Here is a 14483-nt window from a genome sequence, read left to right on the forward strand (position 1 = left end):
TTACAACGAGGGTGCTTTCAGAATGGCCCCATTGTTTGAAAAAGATTGCACCCATGTTCTCCCTTGAAGAACGCCTCCTCAATCTGGCAAGAGGCTGTCGCTCGGTGAGAGAGCACCTCTTGTGCTAGCAGAAGGTCCCAGGTTCAGTCTCTTGCACAGCCAGTTAAAAGGATCAGGTAGCAGCTTACGGGGCGGGGGGAACCACCTCTGCTGGAGACCTTGAGAGAACTGCTGCGATTTAGAACTTCCCACAGGACAGCCATGTTAAAGACCTGGGCTGTGTATTCACTAGGGACAGGCAAATCTGTCCATCCTGATTCTTTACATTTCTCATTTTTCCAGTCTTATATTCAGTCTCCATATTTTTTTAAAAAAAGAAAAATCCTCATGAAGATACATCAACATTTTAGTGTGAATCTCTCCTAATAAATACATGTTGTGTGTGGTGTTGCCTAACAGACACACTTTTGCAAGCAATTTACCCTACCATAATGCATTTTTGTATGTAATTTTCACTAATATGTGCATCGTCATGCACACTTTACCCTAGGATATACATTTTTTTTGTACATATGGTTTGGTTGGAGAACGGCATCACAAAATTCAGAGAAGTGTGAAGGATAGCTGGGTTTCAGAAGTTCAGGAAATGTGACTTGAATAGTTTCTCATTTACATGCAAACAAAACCAACATTCTTCTCCATCTCTACCTACACACCCTGCATTTAAACCACAATGCGCCAAAAAACAGCGGAAAAGGCAATAAAGGGAGAGCAATAAAATATATATCATTGGGTGTGGGGCAGGGCAGGGGGGCGTGGTTTGGGGAAAACAGCCTCATGGGCCAAACTGGGATCTGTGTCAGGGTTAAGCAGGCTGGCAGGCTGGAAGTTCCCCACCCATAGAGTAGACAGTTGTGGCTAGATGGACCATTCACCGGATCTGATGTGAAGCGCCTTCTTGGTGTCCCAAACCAACCCAACTAACAGTGCACAAAGGCAGGGTGTAGGGGAGGCAGAGATTCTTATTCACCTTGGGGTGAAAGCAGACAACCCTTCTTAAGCCTGTCTGTTTGCTGCCATTGTTTGCTGACTGATAAAATGCTTGATCTCTCCACTGCATTCCATTTCCAGTACCTCAGTGACAGATTTAGGGATGATCCTAAGAGCCCAGTGTCATAAACAGGATTTCTGAAATACACACATTCTCTCTCTCTCCCTCTCTCCCAGGCCCCCAAGTGTCCAGTAACTGGCAAAGACCAGCTCAAGAGAGTATCTAAAAGCCTCAAGGAACATTTGTGATGGGAAGGATCCTGCTGGAGGCTGGTCCATAAGAACGAATGGGGCAATCCCCCACCTGCCTGCCTGCCTTAATAACTTACAGCTAGTCCAGAGGGTGGCCCTGGTTGCCAGCTTCCTCCACCTCCTTAGTCTCAATGCTGCCTTTGTAAAACTCAGCAGAGGGGAGGAGGATGGGGAGAAAACTAGAATGAATTGGCTCTGCCTGTCATTGGCTCTGGCTCCGCCTCCTGTTGGGCCTCCCTGCCTTCCGCCCCACCAGTCCCGATGGGCACCAATCACCACTGCCCTAGCCTGCTGGACAAAGTTAAAATTTACATGCATTGCTTCAGCCCACTTTTACCTCTGGCCTCCTCACGGCCAGCGTGTGGCCCTCGGAAGGCTGCTCAGAAAGCAATGTGGCCCTCGGGCTGGAAAAGCTTCCCCTGCCCTGCCTTACAAGATAGAACTGGGTGCCTACTCCTTGTTTGATCATGGTATCCATCATCCCCTAGAAAGGAGAGGTGGGGGGGGTCTTGCGGTCTGATCCTTTTGAAGAATGAGAAGGAAGGACTGGGAATCATCACAGGATGCAGGGCTGGGAACAGGCTGTGTGATTAGGAAGTGGAAGGTTCAGTGCAGAGACTTCCCTGCATGGTTTTCTGAGAATAGAAGACACAGCCCCCTTCTATGCTAAAAGAGAGGAATTGCTGTGGCAGCAATTAGGAAGACAATTCCTCTGATCATGTGCAAAGTGTTCTCTCTACCGCTGCTGCCAAATAACTACCGCTAGCTCTGATGCACTTGGCACCTTTCCAGAGCTTGGAAAAGTTACTTTTTGGAACTACAACTCCCATCAGCCCAATCCAGTGGCCATGCTGGCTGGGGCTGATGGGAGTTGTAGTTCAAAAAATGTAACTTTTCCAAGCTCTGCTTTAAACACCAAAGTGTTTCTTGTCTGGAAGTAAAAGAGGAACAATTTCTGCAGCAGAGATGCCTCCATCTGTCTCTCTCCAGCAACGGGGATAGATCTGTGCCCAGCCTGACCCAGAGCCATAAAAAGCCATTCTCCCTGATGAAAAGCACCTGCCAGTCTTCCCCCCTCCTTCATGGATCACCACCTGCTTCAATCCACAGGGACTGAGTGACGCAAGGCGGGCAAATTTTTCTTTTGCTTGCGAGAAAGGTCGCTGCCAGCGTGCTGTTCTGCCCCTGTCAGCTTTCCTACTTTAAAGCCCTGCAAGCCTTGGCAGCTCCAGATGCAACAAGTTGCAAAAGGCCGGCAACATTTTCCACCATCCACTAGGACATAAAATCTACACATACCAATGTAAATACACAGATGTACATTCGGATATGTTGTTGTTATATGCCTTCCAGTCGATTATGACTTATGGCGACCCTATGAATCAGCTACCTCCAGTAGCATCTGTCGTGAACCACCCTGTTCAGATCTTGTAAGCTGAGGTCTGTGGCTTCCTTTATGGAATCAATCCATCTCTTGTTTGGCCTTCCTCTTTTTCTACTCCCTTCTGTTTTTCCCAGCATTATTGTATTTTCTAGTGAATCAGGTCTTCTCGTTATGTGTCCAAAGTATGATAACCTCAGTTTCATCATTTTAGCTTTTAGTGATAGTTCTGGTTTAATTTGTTCTAACACCCAATTATTTGTCTTTTTCACGGTCCATGGTATGCGCAGAGCTCTCCTCCAACACCACATTTCAAATGAGTTGATTTTCTCTTATCTGCTTTTTTCACTGTCGAATTTTCACATCCATACATAGAGACCGGGAATACCATGGTCTGAATGATCCTGACTTTAGTGTTCAGTGATACATCTTTGCATTTGAGGACCTTTTCTAGTTCTCTCATAGCTGCCCTCCCCGGTCATAGCCTTCTTCTGATTTCTTGATTATTGTCTCCCTTTTGGTTAATCTGTGCCAAGGTATTGATAATCCTTGACAAGTTCAATATAATCATTGTAATTTGGGTGCGGGGAACCTTTGGCTCTCCAGATCATGCTGAACTACAACTCCCATCACCACTGGCCATGCATGCTGGGCCTGATGGGGGTTGTACTGCAGCAACATCTGGAGGGCCAAGTGTTCCCCACATCTGCTGGAATTAAAATAGAAATGCATAGGGTGGCATAAGATGGAAGCCTGTGACCAGGCGACTTGTGTGCCTGTTCAGTCTGCCAATAGCCAAGGGGGGTGGGAGTTGTAGTCCAACAACATCTGGAGACCCAAGGTTGAAGAACAGTGGTCGACACTGCCTGGAAGTGGCTCTCTGGGGTTTCAGGCAGCATTGGGAATTGAACCTGGGACCTTCTGCATGCAAGGCAGATGCTCTCCCCACTGAGCTACTACAGCCCTCATTCACGGGAAGGTGTAAGGGAAGGGGTAAAGGAATGACATACCTGGATGGAAGCCCACCACGACATCAGGCCGGGAAGCCTGCCGTGTTTCCACTTGTGATTCCCAGAAGTCGTGATAGAGGCCCTTGTAGCTGCTGAGGTAGACTCTTTCCCGGGGGCCAAAAGCCACCAACGGTGGTCTCATGATGGGCCCGTCTACCACGTCAACACCCACCATCACCACTTCAATGCCTTGGTGCTTTGGAAACACGCGGGAGAGCTCATCGTAATCCGTCACACGAGCATTGAGGGTCTCCACATTGGAAGCCCCGACCACGTGCACTGTGAGAGGCTTGGCGTAAGGGTCGAGCCTAAAGGCATACAGGCCCAGGCTGATGGTGGCTGGCCTGGAGACAAAGTCCGTCATCACCCGCTTGACAGACTCCAGGAGGTCCGCCTCGTCAGGCTTTGGCTTCCCGGCGTTGGCCCAGAGGGTGTTCATGTAGTGCCCGGTCATGATCGCGCCCAGCTTCTCATCTAAACCCTCCTGCATGGCGAAATAGTCTTCCCAGCCTCTCACATCTGGGATGCGTTTTGTCCAGAGGCTCGTGGGGAAAGGAATGTCACCTGCAAGAAGTGTCAGAGCGGTAAGAAGCTTGTAGGGCATGGCGGTGTTCAGGATGCTGCCTCTGCTGTTCCCCATGCTCTGGTTACTTCAGGGTTAGGCTACCATGTAAAGTGGAGTGGGGGAGCCTTGTTGGTCTGGCAGGACCCACCTGCCAATCATCTGATGTCATAATGACATTGGTGATTTACAGGTGGGTGGTCCTCCCCACCTGACAAAATTGGCTCACGGGGATAGTAATCAGCTGATGTGTTGGGAGTTCAGCCCTGCCTTCTGCAAGGTCTGGGGGCACCAGCAAGTTCCCCGCAGGGAACTAGCTCACACTCCCAAACCAAGAAAGATTGAACTCCCTGCCTATCAGTTGATGAGCGGGGAATTCAGTCCTGATTTCTGGCTGTGTTTCTACCAGCCTAACACCCGACATCAGGAGTGGGACAGGGAGGGGAGGCCTGGTGGGCCGAATTTGGTCTGTGGGATGGAGGTTCTCCACCCCAGCATAAAGCAAGGGTTGGCAGAAGGTAGATGAACTGGTAGACCTCTGGGTGATTTGCTGTAGATCAACAAAGGGTTCTTGATCCCCACTTGTCTTAACAATAGCAACAACCCAAAACCTTTCCATCCTCTAAATAAGGTTGCTGGAGAGGAGGAAAATCTGAAGTGTGTTTGTTGTTGTTGTTTTTGTATGGAAGGGATTGTGAGTTTGCTTCTGGCACTTATCACCAATTCCTGGGCTTAGCATTGTTAATCAGACGATCCAATCAGGGCTCATGCACACCATGGTTGGATCTCCTGATTGACAAACATGTGCTCAGAGTGGTCCCTTGTTCCTTAATTCTTAGCATATGAGCCACTATTTTGCACTCGGCTCTCTTTGGTGGACCTTGGGATTGAATTTTAAAAAATACAAGAAAAGTAGACCCAGCAAGCCTGAAGTCTGCCCACTGAAATGCATTTTGTAGTAGCAGTCTTGTACTTGGTGTTGCTTGGGAATTCTAAAAAACAACAAAATATCAGTGCAGTTTTTAAATCTGTGCAATTTTGAAAGGTTCCATCTGCCATCTTGATTCAAAACGGCATTCAATTGTATCCAAACATTGTCAAAAGCCTGTTCCTTGATCTCAGGAAGTATCATGCAAAATTAGGTTGTGATGTCTTAGGAGGGGTCCACATGTATAATGAACAGGGAGACAACTTCCCAAAATATTAAGTAGATTTTTAAATGTCATGATCAGGTGGAATTGGTTTTTACTGGAAAGTGTGGTTTTTGAATGAATGAATGAATAAGGGGCACAACCTGATACTGAAGTTTGGCCCACTGAGGATTTGGTGGAAGCTCCACAGTGTGGGTGGAACACCAAGTACGTCACCACCAAGATGGGTGCTACTCCAGAACCCTCCGCCTGGTAGCACCATCCCACCAGCAAATAATATGGTGGTGGAACAGCTGAAGCCAGACAGAGTAGTTGGCAGCAAGAGGGAAATCACACACTGGCATCACATCCTAGATCCACCTGTAAATACAAGCCATTCCACAAGCCGGTCAAGGGCCGTCAGCTTCATCTTCTTGCAGAACTTTTTGTGGGTGGGCCAGTTGGCCCGCTGACACTCTGAGCCACAGTAGTAGACATTCTGGCACCTGGGAGTGGAAGGAAGGTTGCCAAAAGTTAAGACTACCCAATCACATTGACTCCAATATCCACAACTAAAAGTGACCTTTATTCACTGGCCATGTCTGGACAATCATACCTAATGAGCTATGACTGAGCCTGTTGCATGCAGCTGCTTTGCTCTTCCCATGTGCAGGAGGCACAACGCAACCAGGAAGCATCTAATTAATCAGAGTTTCCTGTTTCATCTGAACTGGGAAACAATGGTTGACACCTTTGGAGCAAGGCAGGGTCTTAAAAGCAAGTTCAAAAAGTAGTTTAACATGCTGGTTTGTTCCCAAACAGCTAACCATAGTTTCTTGGTTTGGACAAAACAGCAAACTATGGATATCTGGAGGCTTCCTGGTTTCATTGTGGCTCAGGCAGTGGGAGGAACAAAGGGGCTGCATGCATGGGTATAAGAACATAAGCCAGGAATTAAAGCAGGCCAAAATCAAACCAATTTAAATATCATCGCTTCAACTAAAGAACTATGGGAATTGTGGGCACTGAGATTTCTTTGTTGGAGGTCACAGTTCTGAGCATGGACCAGCAATTCCCAGAGCTCCATGTCTTAATTAAGCACTTATCTCTGCATCCATCAAGACTTTCTGATAAAGCATTAGAGAGAGAGGGAAGAGAGAGGTACCTAATCATAGGAACCTGAAACACTGCCTTATACTGAGTCAGACCATTGGTCCATCTAGCTCAATATTGTCTACACTGACTGGCAGTGACTGTCCAGGATTTCAGGCAGGGTTCCCTCCCAGCCATATCTGGAGATGCTGGGGATTGAACCTGGGGCCATCTGCAAGCAAAACAGATTGCTCTTCCACTGAGCTATGGTCCTCGCCCTACGACCCTTCCGTTGCCGCCCTTTCCCTGTCGAGAAAGGGGGTGAGGTAGGCAGCTGGCAACCCAAAGCCCAACCTGTGTCAGACAGCTAGACAGGTTAGAAACTGGTTTAGATTTATCATGTGGACCTGCCTTCAATATACAGAGCTGCTCCTGGTTATATTTTCTGATGGGCCACCTTTGAGAGCCAGCCCCCGCCCCCTCCATAATGGTGGCTTGGATGGGATCCCCTTGTCTACAAAGAATTGTTTTTTTTGAGGACTGTAACCTTTTAATCAATGAATTGGTGAGATTAATTGGTTAAAAACCTCGATCAGCTAAAAAGTATCCCAGATTAAACAGGCATCACTTTTTTAAAAATTTTAATTATTTTTAATGTGAGCACTTTTCTTAAAAAAGGGGGAAAATAGGTAGCAGTTCTCATTATAGGAGAGATCTTTCCCTTTCGCTCTTACACAAGACGGAATCCCTCTTTCAGGGCATATATATTTGCCTTCGAAAAACAAAGGAAATTATGCTTTTTTCCCCTTTCTCAAAATCTACAGTATAGCATTAGCCATGTACACATTTATTTGACGGATACATTAAGGTGAAAAATGTCCATTGATTAATCAACTAGAATGTCTATTATGGAATAATAGCTCTTAATTTTCACCTTTTGCAGCGCCGCAGGCTTTTTGGATCAGGCATCGATTCTGGAAGTTTCTTGCACTCGACGCAGAACTTGAAAGTGTCTTCCATTTTCTGGAACATCTCAAAATAGGATCGGATGCCAAAATCCGTGCACAGGTTTTTGCCTTCCATTGCAGACCTGTCGGGAAGCAGCCGGAGCAAAAAAGACAGGTGAACAGCAGTGGTGGCTGGTGCCCATTGGGGCTAGTGGGGTGAAATGCAGGGAGCCCAACAGTAGGCGGAGCCAGAGCCAATGACAGGTAGGGCCAGAGCCAATGACAGGCAGGGCCAACTCATTCTATTTTGTCCCCATTCTCTTCCCTGCCGAGTTCTACATGGGCAACACTGGGACTGAGGAGGAGGAAGGAGCTGACAGTCCGGGCCACCCCCTGGACTGATTGCAAGTAAGAAGGCAGGAAGTGGGGGCTGATGAAGAACAGGCTGAAGGTTGGTGGGGCAGCGTCCCCCATGGGCCAGCCTCCACTGATGAACAAGGAGGAGGGTTCCTATCTCCTTTTGTGGGATGCCTGGGTCCACATTCTAGCATTTTAAAAGAGGGCAGTGAAGTATGGCTACTGTAGGAAGAGGTAGCTGTGGTATTTTGGAATTTGGATGGTGTGCAATTCGTTTTTCTAGTGGGCCACTTCAAGTAGATTTGGGAGCTGACAGACTAAGCTGACAGGTGACTTTGCTGGCAAGTTCACCCTTTCACCCACATCCCGAAGCAATATACCCTTCTTCCTTCTTATTTTTTATTTAACAGAATTTATATACCAGTTATATACATTTAAGCAGTTTACATAGGTTACGAACTGTTCGTTCAAAAATATTGATAGAAGTGGACTTTAAAAGGAAGTTAATGTTGTATTTTGAATTGTTGTGCCCTGCCCTGGAAGCTTAGAACATAAGAACATAAGAAGAGCCTGCTGGATCAGGCCAGTGGCCCATCTAGTCCAGCATCCTGTTCTCACAGTGGCCAACCAGGTGCCTGGGGGAAGCCCGCAAGCAGGACCCGAGTGCAAGAACACTCTCCCCTCCTGAGGCTTCCGGCAACTGGTTTTCAGAAGCATGCTGCCTCTGACTAGGGTGGCACAGCACAGCCATCCTGGCTAGTAGCCATTGATAGCCCTGTCCTCCATGAATTTGTCTAATCTTCTTTTAAAGCCATCCAAGCTGGTGGCCATTACTGCATCTTGTGGGAGCACTTAGGATGAAGTGTGGGTGATAAATCAAGATGAATGTGATGATGGTGATGATAAATTATCAAAATATAAATAAGATAATCACTTGTTAAATAATACACATTATTTCTTTCATTCCCCACCCCCATGTTGGGAAGGGCCATAGCGCAGTGGTAGATCACCTGCTTGCAGGTTTAAACTTCAGCATCTCCAGGTAGGGCTGTGAGAGAACCCTGTCTGAAATCCTGGAGAAATGCTGGCAGTCTGTGGTCTGCTATGGTCTGAAGGCACCTGAGGCCAGCTCCCTGCTGAAGCTAAGCAGGGTCAGGTCTGGTCAGTGCCTGGAAGGGAGACCTCCCAGGAACCATATGTAAGCTGCCTTCGGTTTCTATCATGAAAAGAAAGGTGGGGTATAAAAGTAATAAATAAATAATAATAAAAAATAAGCACTTTATCTTCATAGAATACATTTTCCATGTTATTTTCACTAATATATTCATTTTTAGGCAATTTCCCCCTATATATACATTAAAAAAAAATCTGGTTGGAGAACTACATTGCAAAATTCAGATAAGTGTGAATTTTGAAGGATGGCGGAGTTTCAGTGCTCATGTTGTTTCAGAATGTGCGAATTTGATAAATTCAGCTTTAAGTGCAAACCGAAATTGAATTTCCTCCCCATCCCTAGGCTACAGATATTTTTTCTCCCTCTCTCGTAATACTAGAATTTGGGCCATCCAGTGAAGTCCAAGGGTAAGGGAACTTCTTCACACAGTACATAATTACACTGTGGAGCTCGCTACCTACCACAAGATGTGATTATGGATGCCAACTTGGACAGATTTCAAAGAGGATTAGATACATTAATGGAAGTTAAGGCTATGGATGGCTGCTAGCTACCATCCAGGATAAGTGGCACCATGCCTGTAAATACCAGTTGCTGGGGACCCACATATCCCACTTGTGGGCTTCCCAGAGGCATCTTCTGGAGTCCTGCGGGAAACACTATGGTGGACTAGATATACCTTTGGTCTGATCCAATGGTGGCTGGTGGCCATTGAGACTGGTAGTACTGAAATTACTGGACTTAACAAGACTACTGAAGATGGAAGATGGAAAATGGAACTAATAGGGATAATAGAACAATGGCTACTGAAATTACTGAACCTAACAGATTCTGATGTGATGGATTAATTGAAATGTTTATTTTGACTATGGTTATGACAACAAGATTATCATAATTAGTAATGAGATGGATTAATCGATATGCTTATCTGGAAAAAAAAATTGATAGATATATTTCTTAAAGAATTGAAACCTCTCTTTGACTTTTTGTGGAAAGAATAAAGTAATGTTTATGAGATTTGATGATTAAGTAAGATAACTACTGGAGGAAAGTGATTTTATAATATGACTTAAGAGACAGGATTGTTATATATTATAGACTTATAACTGATTTGATCTTTGACAAATGGGAAGTCAATATTTTACTCTTTATTTTTTATTTTTGTTTTTTTTTTTTCTTTTTTTCTTTTTGTTTAACTATTTTTGATTTTGTTTTTTGTCTTTGAATGTTTTATGATTTTGTCTTGTATGTTTTATGAAAATCTGAATAAAAATTATTGAAAAAAAAAAAGAGACTGGTAGGGCGGAAGGCAGGGAGCCCAACAATAGGTGGAGCCAAAGCAAGGACAAGGATGTAAGTAAGTAAGAAGGCAAGCTGGTGGAGGCAGACTGATCTTGATGGGGCAGCGCTCCATTTGCCCTAATGAAGCAGCCTCCACTGGAACCAGTAGGACACTTATGTTCTTTATGGTTCCTGATCTTACCACTTTCTGCTGACCCTGTTCATGTTGACCCTCCTGCAGACCTGTGTTACCGGCAAGACTCCCCCCTTGCCTGTTTATGTATAGGGTCGAGGGCTTCTCCTTTTCCCCGTGTCTACACAGAGTCCTTCTATGTCAAACATTAGGACACCTAAGCTCACCGGTTATCAACAGCAGTTGTCTAGTGTGGGTGGAGAATAGAAGAGATCCCACTTAAGAATTCTTGAGTTTTGGGAGGTACCAGAAATTTTATATTTGGGAGTCAGATTTCAGACAGCAGAACAGTCTTTATAATATATGCTGTTTATTCATTTCTTGCACACTACAACTAATAAACTAATACTAACAGTCCTAGAATGGACACCATCTCAGGATGGTGATTCCTGCTTGTTGCCCTGGATCCTAATAACTTGTGTGTAGCTATGTACCCCTCCCCCTCCCAAAAAAGTCAAGATCTTCACCATCCTCCGAAATGTGTCCCCAGCTGTGTTTGCAAACAGACCTCACCTGTAGTCATCGTAGCTCTTCATGTTGAGTTTTTGAAGGATGACCTGGGACAGACCTGGGACATTGCTGTCCATAGCCAAGAAACCCAAGGAGTCCATATTGGGCCCTGTGACGACTGGCGTCTCCGTGGGATTTTTCCTGGAGTGCCCAGCTTTGGAAGCCACAGTTTTCTTCCTGTGAGCCATTTCTAGTGGAGGCTGGAGGATCTAGAATCCAAACCAACCTGTAAATGAAGATTTGTTATTTCTTTCTGTATTTATAGCCCATCTTCCAGGAAGGCAGCAGTGGCTGGTGCTCATTCGGACTGGTGGGGCGGAAGGCAAGGGAGCCCAACAGTAGGGGGAGCCAGAGCCAACTCAACCTGGTTTTGTTCCCAGCCTCCTCCCTGCTGAGTCCCACAAGGGGCAACACTGAGACTGAGGAGGAGGAAGCTGGTAGGCAGTCCTACCCCCTGGATTGGTTGTAAGTAAGAAGGCAGGCAGGCAGGCAGGGACTGGCTGAGATTGGTGGGGCAGCGCTCCATTTGCCCCAACAGACCAGTCTCCATTGCAGTAAGGAGGGGACAGGGTAGGCAAAGGCTGCGCTGTTGAAGACATGGGGCAGAGTGCGCAGTGGAGTGAGATACAGGCAGTGGAGGCTGGTGGCTCCACTTGGACAGCTCTTTGTAAGTTCAGATAAAACCTCGAGTGGATTCCATTGCCCCACTGACATTTGGAGCCACCAGCCTTCCCTGGATATAGGAAAGCAGGATCGTTGAAGGACTGTGCCGTATGTTTCATCAGAAAGTGTCAACAGGGTCTGTGTCTCTGTAGCCTTCATTTCCCTGTCCTATCCCAATAACCTACTTCCCTTGCTATCTTTACCCTATCCTTCCTTATCCCTCTGGCTGCTCTAGGGGGGAGGGGGAATATGACAGCAAGGGCTTCTCCAAAGGGGTCTCCAGGGTTTCAGACAGGGAGTCGCTCTCCTAGCCCTACCTAGAGATGCTGGAGATTAAACCTGAGATGTTTATCACTGAACTATGGCCCCCATTAAAATAGCACCATAAAAGCGCAATGTACACCCTTGGTGTCCTCCAGTGCTGCTGGCTTACGGTCAAACCAAGGGGATAGTTTCATCCAGGTGTCCGGGATGCGTTTTGATGACTTCCCCCACCCACCCCAAACCAGTTTCTCTCTGAATTAAGAAAAAGAACTACCCAGCTGTGTTTTAAACCAGTAATGCACATGCAGCCGGTCCTCCGCCTTAATACTGTTATGAGCATGGGGGTTGGGATGGATGATTCCTGTGGGTCACCTTTCCAGCCTCTGATTTGGAATCCTGTGCCTTGGAATGAGGAACTCTCTGCTGGTCAAATGAGTATTTTGTGAACCAAATAGATTGGCCAGGTAAGATAATGGGCCAATCAGTTGCCTAGCAACGGAGAATGGGCCAGGAAGATCCCTTTTGTCATTGAAACTCTTCAGGAGAGCCTTCCCCCCACTCCTGGCAGCTAGCAGAAGTTGTGTTTAGTTTGTGTGTGTCTAGAGAATTGCTGGGAACTGGAAGGCAGGGCAGAGAGAGACTAGGTCTCTGCACCATGACCTTTGGGCTGCCTCCTGCAGCCCAGATGGAAAAGCTGGATATTGGACTGCTGATGCATTGAACCCCCTCCATCCTTGAGCTCAGGTTGGAATGTGTGTAAATAAATAAACCATATTTCATAAAGACACTGAAGTCTCCGCTGACCTTCTTCCCCAAAGGAAACCAAACCCTGGAGAAGCGCAGGGACCCCCAAAATCTCACCGCTCGGAGATTAAGAACATAAGAACATAAGAAGAGCCTGCTGGATCAGGCCAGTGGCCCATCTAGTCCAGCATCCTGTTCTCACAGTGGCCAACCAGGTGCCTGTGGGAAGCCCGCAAGCAGGACCCGAGTGCAAGAACACTCTCCCCTCCTGAGGCTTCCGACAACTTGTTTCCAGAAGCATGCTGCCTCTGACTAGGGTGGCACAGCACAGCCATCACGGCTAGTAGCCAAATTGGGTACAAAAGATTGGGGAGGCACGCAACAATACCATCTCCTGTTTGGTGGAGCCAGGGAACCTGCAAGTGGGGTGTGAATCCCCTCTCCCTGCATTTTGAAGTTCTCTGACCTGGCATGGTATGTTTGCGAAGCAAGATGAGCCTCCTTGCGGCTAGCTGGGAAGGCATTCCCCACAGGCTAACAGGCCTGCCTCTTCTGTCAAGCCCCAACACCTGCTTCAGTAAATCATCCCATTATATGATCCCCCGAGGCAGGGATCAACCTTTGGCCAAGACATACGGCTGGCCCACAGCCAGGAAAGCCAGTCACAACTGAGATCCATTTGATAGCGTGCCTTTCATCTGATGGTTTGTAAGTCTTCTTTACAAGGAGCTTACACTGCGGTGGTTGGCAGGGCCTCCATTTGAGTCAAGGCGGAGCCTGGAGCCTGGAACCTGTCTCTCCCCCCCCCCAGTTCTGGGACATCTACCTTAATAAGAAAGTGTATCTCTGAGCATGCAGTGAGTGCTGTGCGTACCCTAACAGGGGTGAGGACTCAACTGGGCAAGCAACCCAACTGATTACTGACAGCTGCATTATTCTCAGGGGCACCTGGGAAGTGCATTCTGGGACCACTTCCAACAACTGTTGAAGTTTATTTAGGGTATTACACAATGCACTCATTCCTTCAGTGCAATTATTGACACTTATGCGACAGAACTCCCCCCTCTCGTCCCCCAACATGTGCCCCACACCTTCCCCAAATCTGTTCCAGAGGGTTGAGGGGAACCCCATAGAACTTAAATCCTTGTACAAATGGAACAAGTTCATTAGCACGACATTGGATACAAGCCCTATCTGTCTGTCTGTCTGTCTGTCTACCTACCTAGCTACCTACCTATCTCATTGATATCCCACCTTCCTTGCAAGGAGTGCAAGGCGGCATGCATAGTTCTTTGACCTGCCATCCATTTTATCCTCACAACAACCCTGTGAGGTACGTAAGGCTGAGAGATGGTGACTGTGACCCCAGGTTCCCCCCCAGTGAGCTTCATAGCTGAGTGGGGATTTGAACCCTGGCCTCCCAGGTTGCAGCCCAGCACGCTAACCACTATGCCACCCTGGGAATGCCACATTATGTGTGTTGGGTACTGCTAATCCTCCACAAGAAACCAGGCCACATCACCTGTTTGTTTTAGCAGCATCCTCAGTGCAAAATTACAAATACATATATGTTTCACATCCCTATTTCACCAGAGTAGTAGGATGTTTCAGGAACAAACTTGTACAGCTGGGGTGGGGAACCTCAGGCCCTGGGGCCGAACGCGGCCCTCCAAGCCTCTGTATCTGGCCCTCAAAACTCTCCCCGGACCACACCCCTTCTCCCTAGGCCACACCCCCTCACTGGCCCTGCTTTACACCATTGAACTCTGATCACACCTCTTGCTTGCCTGAGTGGAGGACAGAGGGATGTGTGTGAACGTGTGGAGAAACCAGCCTACCATACAAAGGTAACATTTGCATTTGTTGCTCCACC

The 14483-nt window shown here is 47.1% G+C and overlaps 1 protein-coding gene across 2 annotated transcripts in view; it reads right to left on the reverse strand.

The window, feature by feature from the left end:
- The window catches only part of MSS51 (MSS51 mitochondrial translational activator), a 38626-nt gene that overhangs the window by 16018 nt on the left and 8125 nt on the right, over positions 1–14483 (reverse strand). Inside the window, exons 2-5 of one of the 2 annotated variants that reach the window (XM_061599840.1) lie at positions 10943–11165; positions 7412–7567; positions 5767–5891; positions 3694–4257 (exon numbers count right to left, since the gene is read on the reverse strand). In XM_061599840.1, the coding sequence (XP_061455824.1) occupies positions 3694–4257; positions 5767–5891; positions 7412–7567; positions 10943–11127 (1030 nt within the window). In that variant the 5' untranslated portion in view covers positions 11128–11165. The remainder of the gene's footprint in view (positions 1–3693; positions 4258–5766; positions 5892–7411; positions 7568–10942; positions 11166–14483) is intronic. The other variant, XM_061599841.1, reaches the window with a different exon arrangement.

The sequence above is a fragment of the Rhineura floridana genome, chromosome 17, assembly GCF_030035675.1.
Source record: "Rhineura floridana isolate rRhiFlo1 chromosome 17, rRhiFlo1.hap2, whole genome shotgun sequence".
Classification (NCBI taxonomy): domain Eukaryota; kingdom Metazoa; phylum Chordata; class Lepidosauria; order Squamata; family Rhineuridae; genus Rhineura; species Rhineura floridana.